This window comes from Leopardus geoffroyi, chromosome X (genome assembly GCF_018350155.1).
Source record: "Leopardus geoffroyi isolate Oge1 chromosome X, O.geoffroyi_Oge1_pat1.0, whole genome shotgun sequence".
Taxonomy (NCBI): domain Eukaryota; kingdom Metazoa; phylum Chordata; class Mammalia; order Carnivora; family Felidae; genus Leopardus; species Leopardus geoffroyi.
The window spans coordinates 69,935,833-69,953,108 of record NC_059343.1 but is presented as its reverse complement, the minus strand read 5'-3'; the positions used below and the strand labels follow the sequence as shown (position 1 = coordinate 69,953,108).

Genomic DNA, 17,276 nt, shown 5'->3' with positions numbered 1-17,276 from the left:
GCCCGTATTGCAATGTATTTTCCTCCCAGGACTGCCTTCGCTGCGTCCCAAAGCGTTTGGATTGTTGTATTTTCATTTTCGTTTGTTTCCATATATTTTTTAATTTCTTCTCTAATTGCCTGGTTGACCCACTCATTCGTTAGTAGGGTGTTCTTTAACCTCCATGCCTTTGGAGGTTTGCCAGACTTTTTCCTGTGGTTGATTTCAAGCTTCACAGCATTGTGGTCTGAAAGTATGCATGGTATGATTTCAATTCTTGTATACTTATGAAGGGCTGTTTTGTGACCCAGTATATGATCTATCTTGGAGAATGTTCCATGTGCACTCAAAAAGCAAATATATTCTGTTGCTTTGGAATGCAGCATTCTAAATATATCTGTCAAGTCCATGTGATCCAGTGTGTCATTCAGGGCCCTTGTTTCTTTATTGACTGTGTGTCTAGATGATGATCTATCCATTTCTCTTAGTGGAGTGTTAATGTCCCCTGCAATTACCACATTCTTATCAATAAGGTTGCTTATGTTTGTGAGTAATTGTTTTATATATTTGGGGGCTCCGGTATTCAGTGCATAGACATTTATAATTGTTAGCTCTTCCTGATGGATAGACCCTGTAATTAGTATATAATGCCCTTCTTCATCTCTTGTTACAGCCTTTAATTTAAAGTCTAGTTTGTGTGATATAAGTATGGCTACTCCAGCTTTCTTTTGCCTTCCAGTAGCATGATAAATAGTTCTCTATCCCCTCACTCTCAATCTAAAGGTGTCCTCAGATCTAAAATGAGTCTCTTGTAGACAGCAAATAGATGGGTCTTGTTTTTTTGTCCATTCTGTTACCCTATGTCTTTTGGTTGGCGCATTTAATCCATTTACATTCAGTGTTATTATAGGAAGATACGGGTTTAGAGTCATTGTGATGTCTGTATGTTTTATGCTTGTAGCGATGTCTCTGGTACTTTGTCTCACAGGATCTCCCTTAGGATCTCTTGTAGGGCTGGTTTAGTGGTGACAAATTCCTTCAGTTTTTGTTTGTTTGGGAAGACCTTCATCTCTCCTTCTATTCTAAATGACAGACTTGCTGGATAAAGGATTCTCGGCTGCATATTTTTTCTGTTCAACACATGGAAGATATCCTGCCAATCCTTTCTGGCCTGCCAAGTTCCAAAGGAGAGATCAGTCATGAGTCTTATAGGTCTCCCTTATAAGTTAGGGCATGTTTATCCCTTGGTGCTTTCAGAATTTTCTCTTTATCCTTGTATTTTGCCAGTTTCACTGTGATATGTCATGCAGAAGATCGATTCAAGTTACGTCTGAAGGGAGTTCTCTGTGCCTCTTGGATTTCAATGCCTTTTTCCTTCCCCAGTTCAGGGAAGTTCTCAGCTATTATTTCTTCAAGTACCCCTTCAGCACCTTTCCCTCTCTCTTCCTCCTCTGGGATACCAATTATGCGTATATTATTACTTTTTAGTATATCACTTAGTTCTCTAATTTTCCCCTCATACTCCTGGATTTTTTTTATCTCTGTTTTTCTCAGCTTCCTGTTTTTCCATAACTTTATCTTCTAGTTCACCTATTCTCTCCTCTGCCTCTTCAATCCAAGCCGTCGTCATTTCCGTTTTATATTGCATTTTGTTTAAAGCGTTTATCAGCTCCTCCTGACTGTTCCTTAGTCCCTTGATCTCTGTAGCAAGAGATTCTCTGCTGTCCTCTATACTGTTTTCAAGCCCAGCAATTAATTTTATGACTATTATTCTAAATTCACTTTCTGTTATATTATTTAAATCCTTTTTGGTCAGCTCATTAGCTGTTGTTATTTCCTGGAGATTCTTTTGAGGGGAATTCTTCCGTTTGGTCATTTTGGATATTCCCTTGCGTGGTGAGGACCTGCAGGGCACTTACCCTGTCCTGTGGTGTAAAACTGGAGTTGGTGGGCGGGGCCGCATTCAGACCTGATGTCTGCCCCCAGCCCACCGCTGGGGCCACAGTCAGACTGGTGTGTGCCTTCTCTTCCCCTCTCCTAGGGGCAGGATTCACTGGGGTGGCGTGGCCTGTGTGGGCTACTTGCACACTTCAAGGCTTGTGGTGCTGGGGATCTGGTGTATTAGCTGGTTTGGGTAGGCAAGGTGCACGGGGGCAGGAGGGACAGGCTTAGCTCGCTTCTCCTTTGGTGATCCACTTCAGGAGGGGTCCTGTGGCAGTGGGAGGGAGTCAGACCCACTGCTGGAGGCGTGGCTCCTCAGAAGCACAGAGTTGGGTGTTTGTGCGGAGAGAGCATTTCCCTGGCAGAAACTGGTTCCCTTTGGGATTTTGGCTGGGGGATGGGCGAGGGAGATGGCACTGGCGAGCGCCTTTGTTCCCCGCCAAGCTGAGCTCTGTCCTCCAGGGCTCAACAACTCTCCCTCTCGTTTTCCTCCAGCCCTCCTGTTCTCCGAGCAGAGCTGTTAGCTTATAACCTTCCATATGTCAAGTCCCGCTTGCTGTCAGAACACACTCCGTCCAGCCCCTCCTCTTTTGCCAGTCAGACTTGGGGGTTCTGCTTGGCTGGCAGGCTGCCCCTCCAGCCTGGCTCCCTCATGCCAGTCCGTGCAGCACGCACTGCCTCTCCGCCCTTCCTACCCTCTTCCATGTGCCTATGTCTGTGCTTGGCTCCAGAGACTCCTTTCTGCTAGTCTTCTGGTGGTTTTCTGGGTTATTTAGGCAGGTGTAGGTGGAATCTAAGTGATCAGCAGGATGCACGGTGAGCCCAACGTCCTCCTAAGCCGCCATCTTCCCTCCCTCCTCTATTCTCACTTTTTAAGAGTTTCTTGTGCTTTGGCTCTCTCCCACTCTAACCTCTTTTTTTTTTTTTTCCTTCTTCTCCCCCATGGGTTTCTGTTAAGTTTCTCAGGATCCACATAAGAGTGAAACCATATGGTATCTGTCTTTCTCTGTATGCCTTATTTCACTTAGCATCACACTCTCCAGTTCCATCCACGTTGCTACAAAGGGCCATATTTTGTTCTGTCTCATTGCCATGTAGTACTCCATTGTGTATATAGACCACAATTTCTTTATCCATTCATCAGTTGATGGACACTTAGGCTCTTTCCATAATTTGGCTATTGTTGAGAGTGCTACGTGCCCCTATGCATCAGTACTCCTGTATCCCTTAAGTAAATTCCTAGCAGTGCTATTGCTGGGTCATAGGGTAGGTCTATTTTTAATTTTCTGAGGAACCTCCACACTGTTTTCCAGAGTGGCTGCACCAGTTTGCATTCCCACCAACAGTGCAAGAGGGTTCCCGTTTCTCCACATCCTCGCCAGAATCTATAGTCTCCTGATTTGTTCATTTTGGCCACTCTGACTGGCGTGAGGTGATATCTGAGTGTGGTTTTGATTTGTATTTTCCTGATGAGGAACGACGTTGAGCATCTTTTCATGTGCCCGTTTGTCATCCGGATGTCTTGTTAGAGAAGTGTCTATTCATGTTTTCTGCCCATTTCTTCACTGGGTTATTTGTTTTCCAGGTGTGGAGTTTGGTGAGCTCTTTATAGATTTTGGATACTAGCCCTTTGTCCCATATGTCATTTGCAAATATCTTTTCCCATTCCGTTAGTTGCCTTTTAGTTTTGTTGGTTGTTTCCTTTGCTGTGCAGAAGCTTTTTATCTTCATAAGGTCCCAGTAATTCATTTTTGCTTTTAATTCCCTTGCCTTTGGGGATGTGTCGAGTAAGAGATTGCTACGGCTGAGGTCAGAGAGGTCATTTCCTGCTTTCTCCTCTGGGGTTTTGATGGTTTCCTGTCTCACATTCAGGTCCTTTATCCATTTTGAGTTTATTTTTGTGAATGGTGTGAGAAAGTGGTCTAGTTTCAACCTTCTGCATGTTGCTGTCCAGTTCTCCCAGCACCATTTGTTAAAGAGACTGTCTTTTTGCCATTGGATATTCTTTCCTGCTTTGTGAAAGAGTAGTTGGCCATCCGTTTGTGGGTCTAGTTCTGGGGTTTCTATTCTATTCCATTGGTCTATGTGTCTGTTTTTGTGCCAATATCATGCTGTCTTGATGATGACAGCTTTGTAGTAGAAGCTAAAGTCTGGGATTGTGATACCTCCCGCTTTGGTCTTCTTCAAAATTACTTTGGTTATTCAGTGTCTTTTGTGGTTCCATACAAATTTTAGGATTGCTTGTTCTAGCTTTGCAAAGATATCTAGTACAATTTTGATTTGAATTGCATTGAATGTAGATAGCTTTGTGTAATAATGACATTTTAGCAATATTTATTCTTCCAAACCATGAGCATGGAATCTTTTTCCATTTCTTTATATCTTCTTCAATTTCCTTCATAATGTTTCTATAGTTTTCAGCATACAGATCTTTTACATCTTTGGTTAGGTTTATTCGTAGGTATTTTATGATTCTTAGTGCAATTGTGAATGGGGTCAGTTTCTTTATTTGCCTTTCTGTTGCTTCATTTTTAGTGTAGTAAGAATGGAACTGATTTCTGTACATTGATTTTGTATCCTGCGACTTTGCTGAATTCATTTTGTATCCTGCGACTTTGCTGAATTTGCATGAATTCATGAATTCATGTACCTGAGTCTCTCTGGTTTTCCATGTATAATATCATGTCATCTGCAAAAAGTGAAAGCTGACTTCATCTTTGCCAATTTTGATGCCTTTGGTTTCCTTTTGTTGTCTGATTCCTGATGCTAGCACTTCCAACACTATGTTAAACAACAGCAGTGAGAGTGGATATCCCTGATGTTTCCTGATCTCAGGGAGAAAGCTCCGTTTTTCCCCATTGAGGATGATATGAGCTGTGGGCTTTTCATAAATGGCATTTATGATGTTTACGTATGTTCCTTCTATCCCAACTTTCTCAAGGGTTTTTATTAAGAAAGGATGCTGAATTTTGTCAAATGCTTTTACTGCATCGATTGACAGGATCATATGGTTCTTTTCTTTTGTTTTATTAATGTGATGTATCACGTTGATTGATTTGTGAATGTTGAACCAGCCCTGCATCCCAGGAATGAATCCCACTTGATCATGGTGAATAATTCCTTTTATATGCTGTTGAATTCGATTTCTAGTATCTTATTGAGAATTTTTGCATCCATATTCATCAGGGATCTTGGCCTGTAGTTCTCTTTTTTTTTACTGGGTCTCTGACTGGTTTAGGAATCAAAGTAATGCTGGATTCATAGAATGAGTCTGGAAGTTTTCCTTCCCTTTCTATTTTTTGGAATAGCTTGAGAAGGATAGGTATTATCTCTGCTTTAAATGTCTGGTAGAATTCCCCTGGGAAGCCATCTTCCCATCTGGTCCTGGACTCCTATTTGTTGGGAGATTTTGACAACTGATTCAATTTCTTTGCTGGCTATGGGTCTGTTCAAATTTTCTATTTCTTCCTGTTTGAGTTTTCGAAATGTGCGGGAGCTTAGGAATTTGTCCATTTCTTCCAGGTTGACCCGTTCATTGGCATATAATTTTTCATAGTATTCCTTGATAATTGCTTGTATCTCTGAAGTATTGGTTGTAATAATTCCTTTTTCATCCATGATTTTATATATTTGTGTCATCTCCCTTTTCTTTTTGAGAAGCCTGGCTAGACGTTTATCAGCTTTGTTTATTTTTTCAAAAAAAAAAAAAAAAACAACTCTTGGTTCCATTGATCTGCTCTACAGTTTTTTTAGATTCTATATTGTTTATTTCTGCTCTAATCTTTATTATTTCTCTTCTTCTGCTGGGTTTGGGGTTCTTTGCTGTTCTGCTTCTATTTCCTTCAGGTGTGCTGTTAGATTTTGTATTTGGGATTTTTCTTGTTTCTTGAGATAGGCCTGGATTGCAAAGTATTTTCCTCTCAGGACTGCCTTTGCTGCATCCCAAAGCGTTTGGATTGTTGTATTTTCACTTTCATTTGTTTCCATATATTTTTTAAATTGCGTGATTGTCCCATTCATTTTTTAGTAGGGTGTTCTTTAACTTCCATGCTTTTGGAGGTTTTCCAGGCTTTTTCCTGTGGTTGATTTCAAGCTTTGTAGTATTGCGGTTTGAAAGTATGCATGGTATGATCTCAATACTTGTATACTTATGAAGGGCTGTTTTGTGACCCGGTATGTGATCTATCTTGGAGAATGTTCCATGTGCACTCAAAAAGCAAATATATTCTGTTGCTTTGGAATGCAGCGTTCTAAATATATCTGTCAAGTCCATGTGATCCAATGTGTCATTCAGGGCCCTTGTTTCTTTATTGATCCTGTGTCTAGATGATCTATCCATTGTTTTAAATGGAGTATTAAAGTCCCCTGCAGTTACCCCATTATTACCAATAAGGTTGTTTATGTTTGTGATTGTTTTATCTATTTGGCAGCTCCTGTGTTTGGCGCATAGACATTTATAATTGTTAGCTCTTCCTGATGGATAGACCCTGTAATTATTATATGATGCCCTTTTTCATCTCTTATTACAGCCTTTAATTTACAGTCTAGTTTGTCTGATATAAGTATGTTGCTCCAGCTTTCTTTTGACTTCCAGCAGCATGATAGATAGTTCTCCATCCCCTCACTTTCAACTTGAAGGTGTTCTCAGGTCTAAAATGAGTCTCTTGTAGACAGCAAATAGATGGATCTTGTTTTTTTTTTTTTTTTTATCTATTCTGATACCCTATGTCTGTTGGTTGGAGCATTTAGTCCATTTACATTCAGTGTTATTATAGAAAGATACGGGTTTAGAGTCATTGTGATGTCTGTAGTTTCCATGCTTGTAGTGATATCTCTGGTACTTTGTGGTCCTTGCAAGATTTCACTCACAGAGTTCCCCTTAGCATCTCTTGTAAGGCTGGTTTACTGGTGAGACCTTTATTTCTCCTTATATTCTGAATGATAGATTTGCTGGATAAAGGATTCTCAGCTACATATTTTTTCTGTTCAGCACATTGAAGATTTCCTGCCATTCCTTTCTGGCCTGCCAAGTTTCAGTAGATAGATGTGCCACTACTCTTATGTGTGTACGTTTTTAAGTTAGAGCCTGTTTATCCCTAGCTGCTTTCAGAATTTTCCCTTTATCCTTGTATTTTGCCAATTTCTCTATGATATGTCATGTCAAAGATTGATTCAAGTTACGTCTGAAGGGAGTTCTTTGTGCCTCTTGTATTTCAATGCCTTTTTCCTTCCCCACATCAGGGAAGTTCTCAGCTCTGGTTTCTTCAAGTACACCTTCAGTCCCCCTCTTCTCTCTCTTCATCTTCTAATATTCCTATGATGGGGACTTCGTTCCGTTTGAATGCATCACTTAGTTCTCTAATTCTCCCCTCATACTCCTGGATTTTTTCATCTATCTTTTCCTCAGCTTTCTCTTTTTCCATAATTTTATCTTCTAATTCACCTATTCTCTCCTCTGCCTCTTCAGTCCGAGCTGTGGTTACCTCCATTTTATTCTGCATCTCATTTATTGCATTTTTTTAGTTCTTCGTGACTGTTTCTTAGTCCCCTGATCTCTGTAGCAATAGTTTCTCTGCTGACTTCTATGCTTTTTTCAAGCCCAGCAATTAATTTTTGACTATTATTCTAAATTCTTGTTCTGTTATATTGCTTAAATCGTTTTTGATCAATTCGTAGCTGTCGCTACTTCTTGGAGTTTCTTTTGAGCTGAATTCTTCCATTTCTTCATGTTGGATAGTCCCTGGAGTGGCACGGAACTGCAGGGCACTTCCCCTGTGTTGTATGGTGTAAGTTGTGTTGGTGGGTGGGGCAGTAGTCAGACCCGATGTCAGCCCCCAGCCCACCACTGCCGCTACATGAGACTGGTGTGTACCTTATCTTCCCCTCTCCCTGGGGCAGGACTCACTGTAGAGTGGTGTGGCCTCTGTCTGGGCTACTTGCACACTGCCAGGCTTGTGGTGCTGCTTTGATGGGATCTGGTGTATTAGCTGGGGTGGATCTGCAAGGTGCACAGGGGTGGGAGGGGCAGGCTTAGCGTTGCTTTGCTGTTGATAGTCCCCTGCAAGAGGGGCCCTGCAGCACCTCGAAAGAGGCAGGCTGACCCGTCGGAGGGATGGATCCACAGAAGCAGTGTTAGGTGTGTGGGCAGTGCAAGCAAGTTTAGTGATGGGAACTGCTTCCCTTTAGGATTTCAGGTGGGGGATGGGAGAGGGATATGTCGCTGGCCAGTGCCTTTGTTTCCCCGCTGAGCTGAGCTCTGTCTTTCAAGGCTCAACACCTCTCCCTCCCAGTGTTCTCTCGCCCTCCCACTCTCCGAGCAGAGCTTTTGACTTATAACATTCCAGTAGTTAAGTCCCGCTGGCTGTCAGAACTCATGCAGTCTGCCCCCTGCACTCTTACAAGCCAGACTTGGGGGCTCTGGCTTGCCAGGCGGGCTGCCCCTCCACTCTCCTGGCTCCCTCCCACCAGTCCGTGTAACGTGCACCACCTCTTTGCCCTTCTTACCCTCTTCAGTGGACCTCTTGCCTATGCTTGGCTCTGGAGAGTCCGTTCTGCTAGTCTTCTGGCAGTTTTCTGGGTTATTTAGACAGATGTGGGTAGAATCTAAGTGATCAGCAGGACATGGTGAGCCCAGAGTCCTCCTATGCCGCCACCTTCTCCTCTACTGTGAAGTTAACTACTGCCCATTCTCAGTGGTAACACATTGTATATCCCTGAGAGCAGATACAGGAGAGATCAGCAGAGATGTGTCTCCGCCCTATTGGGATGTTTGCAAATGTTAACTCATTAGTTCTTCATCATCATCCTCTGAGGTAAATACTATTATTACAGATAGGAAACTGAGACCCAGAGAAGTGAAATAACTTACTGGAGAGCATTCAGATGGCAAGTGGTCAAGCTAGGACTTTAATCTAAGTGGTCTGATTCCAGAGGCCATACTTGGACAGCCAGAGAAAAGGCACAGGTTGCTGTCAGAATTCCCCCTGCAGGTTCCCCTTCTGCTCTGCCTAAGGACTTCCGCTTTGGGCCATCAACATGGACACTGCAGCTGCTTGGGGAAGCGGCTCTGATTGGTTGCAGAGGCACAGCTTTTCTCAAATGTTTATTTATTTTTTGAAGGAGAGAAAGACAGAGTGTGAGCAGGGGAGGGGCAGAGAGAAAGGGAGACACAGAATCTGAAGCAGGCTCCAGGCTCTGAGCTGCCTGCATAGAGCCCAATGCAGGCAGGAACCCATGAATCACGAGATTATGAACTGAGCTGAAGTCAGATGCTTAACTAAGTGAGCCACTCAGGCGCCCCTCTACATTTGTTTGTTTTTTTTTAATAGTTTATATTTTTCTGCTGATAACTTTTAACATTCGACTCAAGTGTGTTTATTTTTCAATTGTGTTTATTTTTAACCAAAAGCATATTTATAATAGCTGCATGATCCTTGTCAGATATTTCAACATTGGAGTTATACTGGGATTGATGCCTGTTAATTTTGACTGTTTCAGCACATAGTCTTCCTGGTTAGGTTCAAGTTCTATCTCCCCCTCTCTGTGTGGTGGTTCCAGTGTTGATTATGTCTTCAGATTGTTTGGGTCAGAACTCTGCATGTGCTAACTCAGTGGTTAGTTTGAGAACTGAGCAGTGGTTTGATTCTGTTCCACATATATGCAATTTGTTGTTGAGACTAGGACTTGTGTCTGTTCATACAGAGAACTAGGGATCTCCTTTTCCAATTCTGTCTTTCCATGATTTCTTCTATGAATTCTCCAGTTCAATGGGCCCTTTATCCTGATTCCACTGACCAGAAGTAGAGTTTCTCTGAGTTTTAGTCTTTGATGATGTCACACAGGTTAGAACTGTTGGGGCTGCCTTTGGGGTGAAATGAAGGAGAACATGAAAAATATAACAAGGATTACCCTACCCTCTTTTTAAAAAATCATATGGGCCTCTTTTCCTTGTCTCTTTGATCAGATAGGTTTTCTCTTAATTGGGGCTTGCCTTGGATCAGGAGTGGGAGTCAAAAAAGAAAAAAAAATTGGGAAAAAAAGAAAACTTGTGATTCTCTTTTTGTTTACCAGCTCAAAAGTGCATCTTTTCCTGGTCCTCTTTGAAATAAGTGGAGTTTCTTTTGGAAATATTGTTCTTACTCTGGAGTTCCATGAATCAGTCTCTTCTTGGGTCAAAGTCAAGAGACAAAGTTTGGAAATAAACCCAGGAAACTCACCACAATACTAGTTATTCTTTGAATTGTGTTGTCCGTCCCTAAACTGCTTGTTAATATTTAATTTCAGAGTCCTTAGATAGTCCTTTTTGTATTTTGTGTGGAGATTTTAATTTATAACTAGAGAACAAATAAACTTATTTCTTCTTGGCTGTCACCAGAAGCTCTGTTTCCTTCCTTCCTTCCTTCCTTCCTTCCTTCCTTCCTTCCTTCCTTCTTCCATCCATCCTTCCTTTCTCTCTCTCCCTCCTTCTTCCTTTCCTTTCTTGTCCTGTCCTGTCCTGTCCTGTCCTTTCTGTAGATTCATAAATAGGCAGTGGTTAAATTTCTTTTTTTCTAGACCATCTTGCTGTGCTTAATTTTCAAATATCTTAGATCACTAGCTGACAGAGTTTTTCTGTAAAGGGACAAACAGTAAATATTGCAGGATTTGCAAGTATAGGGGACTCTCATCTATTCAACTCGGCTGTTGCAGTGAGAAAGCATCCATAGATAATATGGACACAAATGGATGTTTCTGTGTTACAGTAAAATTTTATTTACAAAAAAACACAAAAAAACAAACAAACAAACAACAACAACAACAAAAACAGTGGGGTAGATTTGGCCCATTGGGCCATAGTTTGCAGACTCCTGATCTAAGTCCTCTGCAATTAACTCTTTCCTAAAATAGTGCTTGAAGAGTATTATTACCTACTGAACTTTGTGTATTAAATTAATTTTGTTTCCATCACTACTTACACATATTTTTCCTATAATTTATTCTGTAGAGTAACTCAAAATTTAATTGAAATAAAAGAAAGGAAAGGAATTAACAATACTGCAATTACATAAAACTCTTCCCATCTTAATTTGCTTTAAATATATCCCCACAGTAGATATTTGTATGGCACCCCCCCCCATCTCATAAATATTTCGTTAGGGAGAACTTCAATTTTTTTTTTAATTAGGGGTACCTAGATGGCTCAGTTGGCTAAGCATCTGACTCTTGATTTCAGCTCAGTTCATGATCTCACGTTTGTGAATTTGAGCACCGCATTGGGCTCTGTGCTGACAGTGTGGAGACTGCTTCAGATTCTCTCTCTCTCCCTCTCTTTCCGACCCTTCCCCACTTGTTCTCTCTCTCTCTCTCTCTCTGTCAAAAGAAAGAAATAAATTTAAAAAAATTATTCTTTTTTTTAAATTTTTTTTCTCAACGTTTTTATTTATTTTTGGGACAGAGAGAGACAGAGCATGAATGGTGGAGGGGCAGAGAGAGAGGGAGACACAGAATCGGAAACAGGCTCCAGGCTCTGAGCCATCAGCCCAGAGCCCGACGCGGGGCTCGAACCCACGGACCGCGAGATCGTGACCTGGCTGAAGTCGGACGCTTAACCGACTGCACCACCCAGGCGCCCCTAAAAAAATTATTCTTAAAAAATGTTTAAAGTATAGTTGTCATGCAACGTTATATTAATTCCAGGTGTACAATACAGTGATTTGGCATTTATATTTATTTTGAAATCCTCACCATGATAAGTGTAATTATCATCTGTCACCATGCAATGTTATTTCAATGTTACTGACTATATTCCTTATGTTGTACATTAAATCTTTGTGTCTTATTTATTTCATAACTGGAAGTTTATGAACCTTTTTATCCCTTTCACCTATTTTCCCCATCCCTCCGCTCTCTCTAGAACCAGTTTGGTCTCTGTATTTTTGAGTCTGTTTCTGTTTTGTTTTGTTTGTTCATTTGTTCTGGTTCTTTTTAGATTCTACACTCTATAGATTCCTCCATGTACACACTCATAGTATATTACTCCGCCATAAAAATGAATGAAATATGGCCATGACAAGATGGAGGAATCTAGAGAGTGTTATATTAAGTGTAATGAGTCAATGTGTATATATATATATATGTGTGTATATAAATGGATAAATAAGATGTGAGATATGTGTATATATATATATACACATATATATATATATATACACATATCTCACATCTTATTTATCCATTTATCTACTAGTGGATACCTAGGTTGCTTCCATATCTTGGCTATTGCAAGTAATGCTGCAATGAACATAGGAGTGGATGTATCTTTTCCAATCAGTGTTGTTTTTTTTTTTTTTTTTTTAATTTTTTTATTTTTTGCTTTAGGTAAATACCCAGAAGTAGAATTGCTGGATTGTATACTATTTCTACTTTGAATTTTTGGAGAAACCTCTATACTATTTTCCACAGTGACTACACCAATTTACATTTTCACCAGCACTACACAATGGTTTTGTTTTCTCCACATCCTTATCAATGCTTGTTATTTCTTGTCTTTTTATAATTGTCACTCTCATTGGTGTGAGATGATATCTCATTGTGGGTTTGACTAGCATTTCTCTGATGATTAGTACTGTTGAGCATCTTTTCATGTGCCAATTGAACTTCCGTATGTCTTTGGAAATATGTCTATTTAGATCCTCTGCCTATCTTTAATATTTTTTACATTTATTTATTTTGGAGAGACAGAGACAGAGAATGAGCAGGGGACGGGCAGAGAGAGAGAGGAAGACACAGAATCAGACGCAGGCTCCAGGCTCTGAGCTGTCAGCACAGAGCCCGATGCAGGGCTTAAACTCATGAACCATGATATCATGACTTGAGCTGAAGTCGGATGCTCAACCTACTGGGCCACCCAGGTGCCCTATTTTTCATTGACTTCTTGGTGTTTGGCTGGGGATACTATTAATGAAACCACAAAGGTCATATGGTTAGTATATGTTAATCTATGATAGCAATGCTCTAAATACTATGGAATGAAATCTACAGCTCTGAAAGTTAAGGATTCTCAAGAATAATCTGGAAACCATATTTAATGTTCCTTTTCTAAATACCTTTTATATGTCCTTTGTCAGTATGTGTTTCAGTAAGAGTGGATCTTGTTAGATCGTGATGGGAAATGCCTAGTTGTTATATTTTTCTTAGTTCTTATTCTTATTCTAGTAATCCTGAACTTTGGTTTTTGATTTGAATATTTTTCAGGTGGATGGTCTTAAAATGGTTGATGAGCCAATGGAAGAGGGAGAAGCAGATTCTTACCAAGTAAGTACTCACATTAATTTATTAAGGTACATTTTTAAAATATAAGGAAAGAGAATAATGGGAAAAGAGAAAGTCTTCTGTCAGTTAAATAAATTTATTCAGGTAAGTTAATAATAAGCAAACTCATTTATTAATAAAATAATAGCAGTTTAAAATATAAGACAGTTTTCTTGTTAGAAATTTTTATAACTGAAGCGGTTTTTTTAAAAAAAATATATTTATTTATTTTGAGAGACAGAGAGAGAGCACAAGCTGGGGTATGGGCAGAGAGAGAAGGGAGAGAGAATCTCAAGCAGGTCCTGTGCTGACAGTGTGGAGCCCAATGAGGAGCTTGATCTCATGAACTGTGAGATTATGACCTGAGCTGAAATCAAGTTAGACGCTTAACTGACTGAGCCACCCGGGGGGCCCCAGTGAAGTTTTTTTTAAACAACTTTATTGAGGTATAATTTACATGCCATGAAATTCACTCATTTTTAGTGTAATGAATGAAATTTTTACTTGCTAGCATATGAGTAAGTGTAGCACTAAAATACACAGTCTTCTACATGAAACTAAATCAGGTTATGCTCAACTTTTGGGTAGAAAGGAGATTTAATGTAGAAATATTTAACCTGAGATCATTTAAAATCCATTTCCTGGCTTTGAAAAAGTTTTACAACTAAATTATTTCAGTAGTTTCTAACTAGTTTTTTTTTTTTAAGTTTATTCATTCATTTTGAGAGAGAGAGAGAGAATACAAGTGTGTGTGTGTGGGGAAAGAGAGAGAGAGAGAGAGAGAGAGAGAGAGAGAATCTTAAGCAGGTCCCACAATATCAGTGCAGAGCCTGGTGTGAGGCTTGAATTCATTAACTGCGAGATCATGACCTGAGCTGCAATCAAGAGTAGGATGCTTAACTGACTGTACCACCCAGGTGCCCTAGAAGTTTCTAACCAATTTTAAAGACCATTTAACTATTAGGCCATTCAATGCCAGGCCTATATACTAGACTCTCATTGTACAAGGTCTAGTTTTCTTTTTCTTTTTCCTAAAGTTTATTTATTTTTGGAAGAAAGAGAGAGAGAGACAGAGCATGAGAGGGAGAGGGGCAGAGACAGAGAGGGAGATACAGAATCTGAAATAGGCTCCAGGCTCTGAGCCATAAGCACAGAGCCCAAAACAGGGCTTGAACTCAGGAACGCTGAGATCATGACCTGAGCCGAAGTTGGACGCACAACCAACTGAGCCAGCCAGGTGCCCCAAGGTCTAGTTTTATGGAAGAGTGTTCTTAAGTTTTCAAGAAGTGTCTAAGATGGACATCCACGTTTATTTTGTTATTTTATGATTATCATTTTAATTGATATTTTCATGGAATTATGGACTGTTAAAGCTGTAAGGAACCTCAGAGATAATATTTTATAATAACCTCATTGTATATTTAGGTAAGTCTTTTGAGACTTGGAGAGGTTGTTATACTAGGTCATCAAAGTAACAATAGCAGAAACAAGACTTATGACCCAGTGTGCCTCATGCTAAGTCATCTGTGTATTGTGTAGACTCAAAGAAGTGGAAAATAAGGAAAGCTCCATACTTTTTTATTTAGTTATTGATAAAATCAACCTTGATGTCCTTTTTTTTCCTTGATACTAGTTTATAAGAGGATTTTTTTAGATAGGACCAGGAGAGATATTTAAATTGGGTTTCTCCAAGACTCTTATTTGAAATAGTCTATGTAAAAATTCACTGTCTCTTCAGGTTGTGATGATGTAACAATAATCTTACTTCTGCTTAATAAGAGGTAAAATGTTGTCATTATGTCTTTTGCACTTTACTTGATATTAGTAACATGTTAATTTTGAGTATAATTAAATGTAAGCTGCTATCAAAGTCATCTAAAGCTTTATTACAGATCATGTGTACTAGGAGGCATAGTTGTAATTATGTTACTAGTTTATAAAACATAAAGTGTAAGAAAATAGAAAAGGCAGTGGGGAAGGGTATATTTGAGTATTAATAAATTAACAAGGAAATGCCATGCCCCACACCACAAGAGGAAGACAAAAAAAAAAAAAAAACCCAAAACAACTGTGTGCGTGCATGTGTACATAAGTACATGTGTAGCCAACATAAAAATATAGATATATACATAGGGTTATTGCCAAATATTTGCCTTCCCAATTTTAATGAAAGATGAGTCAAGAATTACAGTTTTAATGGAAAAGCAGTAAAATATACAGTGATAGATGTTAATATGATCTAAATTAGACAGTCAACTTCAGTATCTAGAAAGGGAAATCTGAAGTATTGGAAAATAAGAGACCTAGAATCACTTCCAAGGATTTGATTTAGTTTATAGCCTGAGCTATTGGAACTTAAAACAAAGTACATTTGCTGTGCAATGGTTCAGGTACTCATTTTGTGTAAGTTAAATGATGTGGGTGATAAGAAACACTAACCATGTAAATTTATATCTTTGTTTACTGGTTTAAAATATAGGATTTGAGGGGAAGTAGTTGCCTATTCCAGTGTGATGCTGGCAGATGTGTGTTTTTTTGCAGCTGTCTCTTTTTTGTTTAATAATGGAATGTTGTAGAGATTGCTCTGTGATGCAGATTATTTAAACAGTGTTCTTTAAATTTGAACTTAGGTATTGCTTATGTTGCCTGATGCTGTTTTGTTATTGACTGATTTAAACAACCGATCTACTTCATCTCACTTATCATAGCTTTAGACTTTCATGGTCATCTGATCTCTTTTCTTCAGTTAAAACAAGCAAAGTTAATTAAATTGCTTCCCAAACTTCCTGTATGTGTCCAGCATATTATTGACAAGACTAAATTATAGTTAGTATAATTTTAATATGTCTAGTTTAGTTAGAATTAATTTTTCCATTTCTCAAGACAATGTTCACATTTGGTAAGTATTATGTAACAGCTCACTGATAAAAGATATTTGATACCATATTCATCACCTAGTCCCTTACTTCTCCCAACTGTGTCCAGGCTAGAAGAAAAAGGTGTTATAATTCTTCTTTAGTAGATTACTGACATGAATTAATTGTTTTATGTTGTCAAAATGAGTAGAGATGTCTTATATTTCCTAGTTTGTGATCCATTTATATTTACTTTTAAAGTTTGTGTGGAATGATTATTTTTCCTGAAATAAGATACATATTTTTAATGTTACCAATATTTTAGAAATTTCAAAAGAATATTCACTTAACACTTAGATTTTTTAGTTTATTCCATTAGTACATCAGCAGTATGTTTAATCTCCAAGCTGATATATATTTTTAATACCCAGAAATAAAAAGGTTACATTTAACTGAAAATGTACATAAAAGATGATTTCCTGATATTTTGAAGCCCTACATTTCTAATTTTGAAAACCATTCTAGACATATGTCTGTTGTAAGAATCCTTTAAGAAATATTCTTTTACAAGTGTGTTTTACTTAAACTCAGGTATAGCCGTAAGTAGGAAGTCTTTTAACTTCGGGGGCCTGCTTCTTTATGGTGGATTTTTCCTTCCTTTATTTCTCTTCCCATTCTAAAAATTTATCCTTGCTGTGCTTCAATGTTTTTCTTCCCTTGGAAAGTTGGTGCTTTTTATTCATTTAGTGTTTTTTAAAAATTTCAAACCCTTCTTTACAGGTATGCAAAACTCTTAGATAAACAATTATTGTTCAACTAAACATTGATGGACAGCCAATATAAGGTAGAGTTGCATGCTAAACCACAAAGGATGCAAAGATAAATAGTATAAATAATTCAACGACTTCAATTTTTATAGACATTTTGTGGTTTTCAAAATTCTGTAACCCAGATATGAAATGGACAGGGCAGGTTTTATTCCAATTTTATAGATAAGGGAACTAAAGAGATAATTCTATAAAGTAGAATAAACCAAGCCAAGTGGGAACTAGTTTGCCATCCTTCTTTGGTTTTCAGTCATTTATACAAAATTGATACTGTTTTCCTAACCTAAATATTTGGCAATTACTTTTCAATATGTACATCATTTGAAATGTTTTCTTCATCTTAGTGGCATTTTGACATGTACATTATTATTACTGTTAGCCTTCG

The 17,276-nt window shown here is 38.8% G+C and overlaps 1 protein-coding gene across 2 annotated transcripts in view; it reads left to right on the top strand.

Annotated features, from left to right (window-relative positions):
* Positions 1-17,276, top strand: part of RPS6KA6 (ribosomal protein S6 kinase A6) — a 202,588-nt gene that overhangs the window by 20,864 nt on the left and 164,448 nt on the right. For both annotated transcript variants that reach the window (XM_045471066.1, XM_045471065.1), the window contains exon 2: positions 13,153-13,212. In XM_045471066.1, coding sequence (XP_045327022.1) covers positions 13,153-13,212 — 60 coding nt within the window. The remainder of the gene's footprint in view (positions 1-13,152; positions 13,213-17,276) is intronic.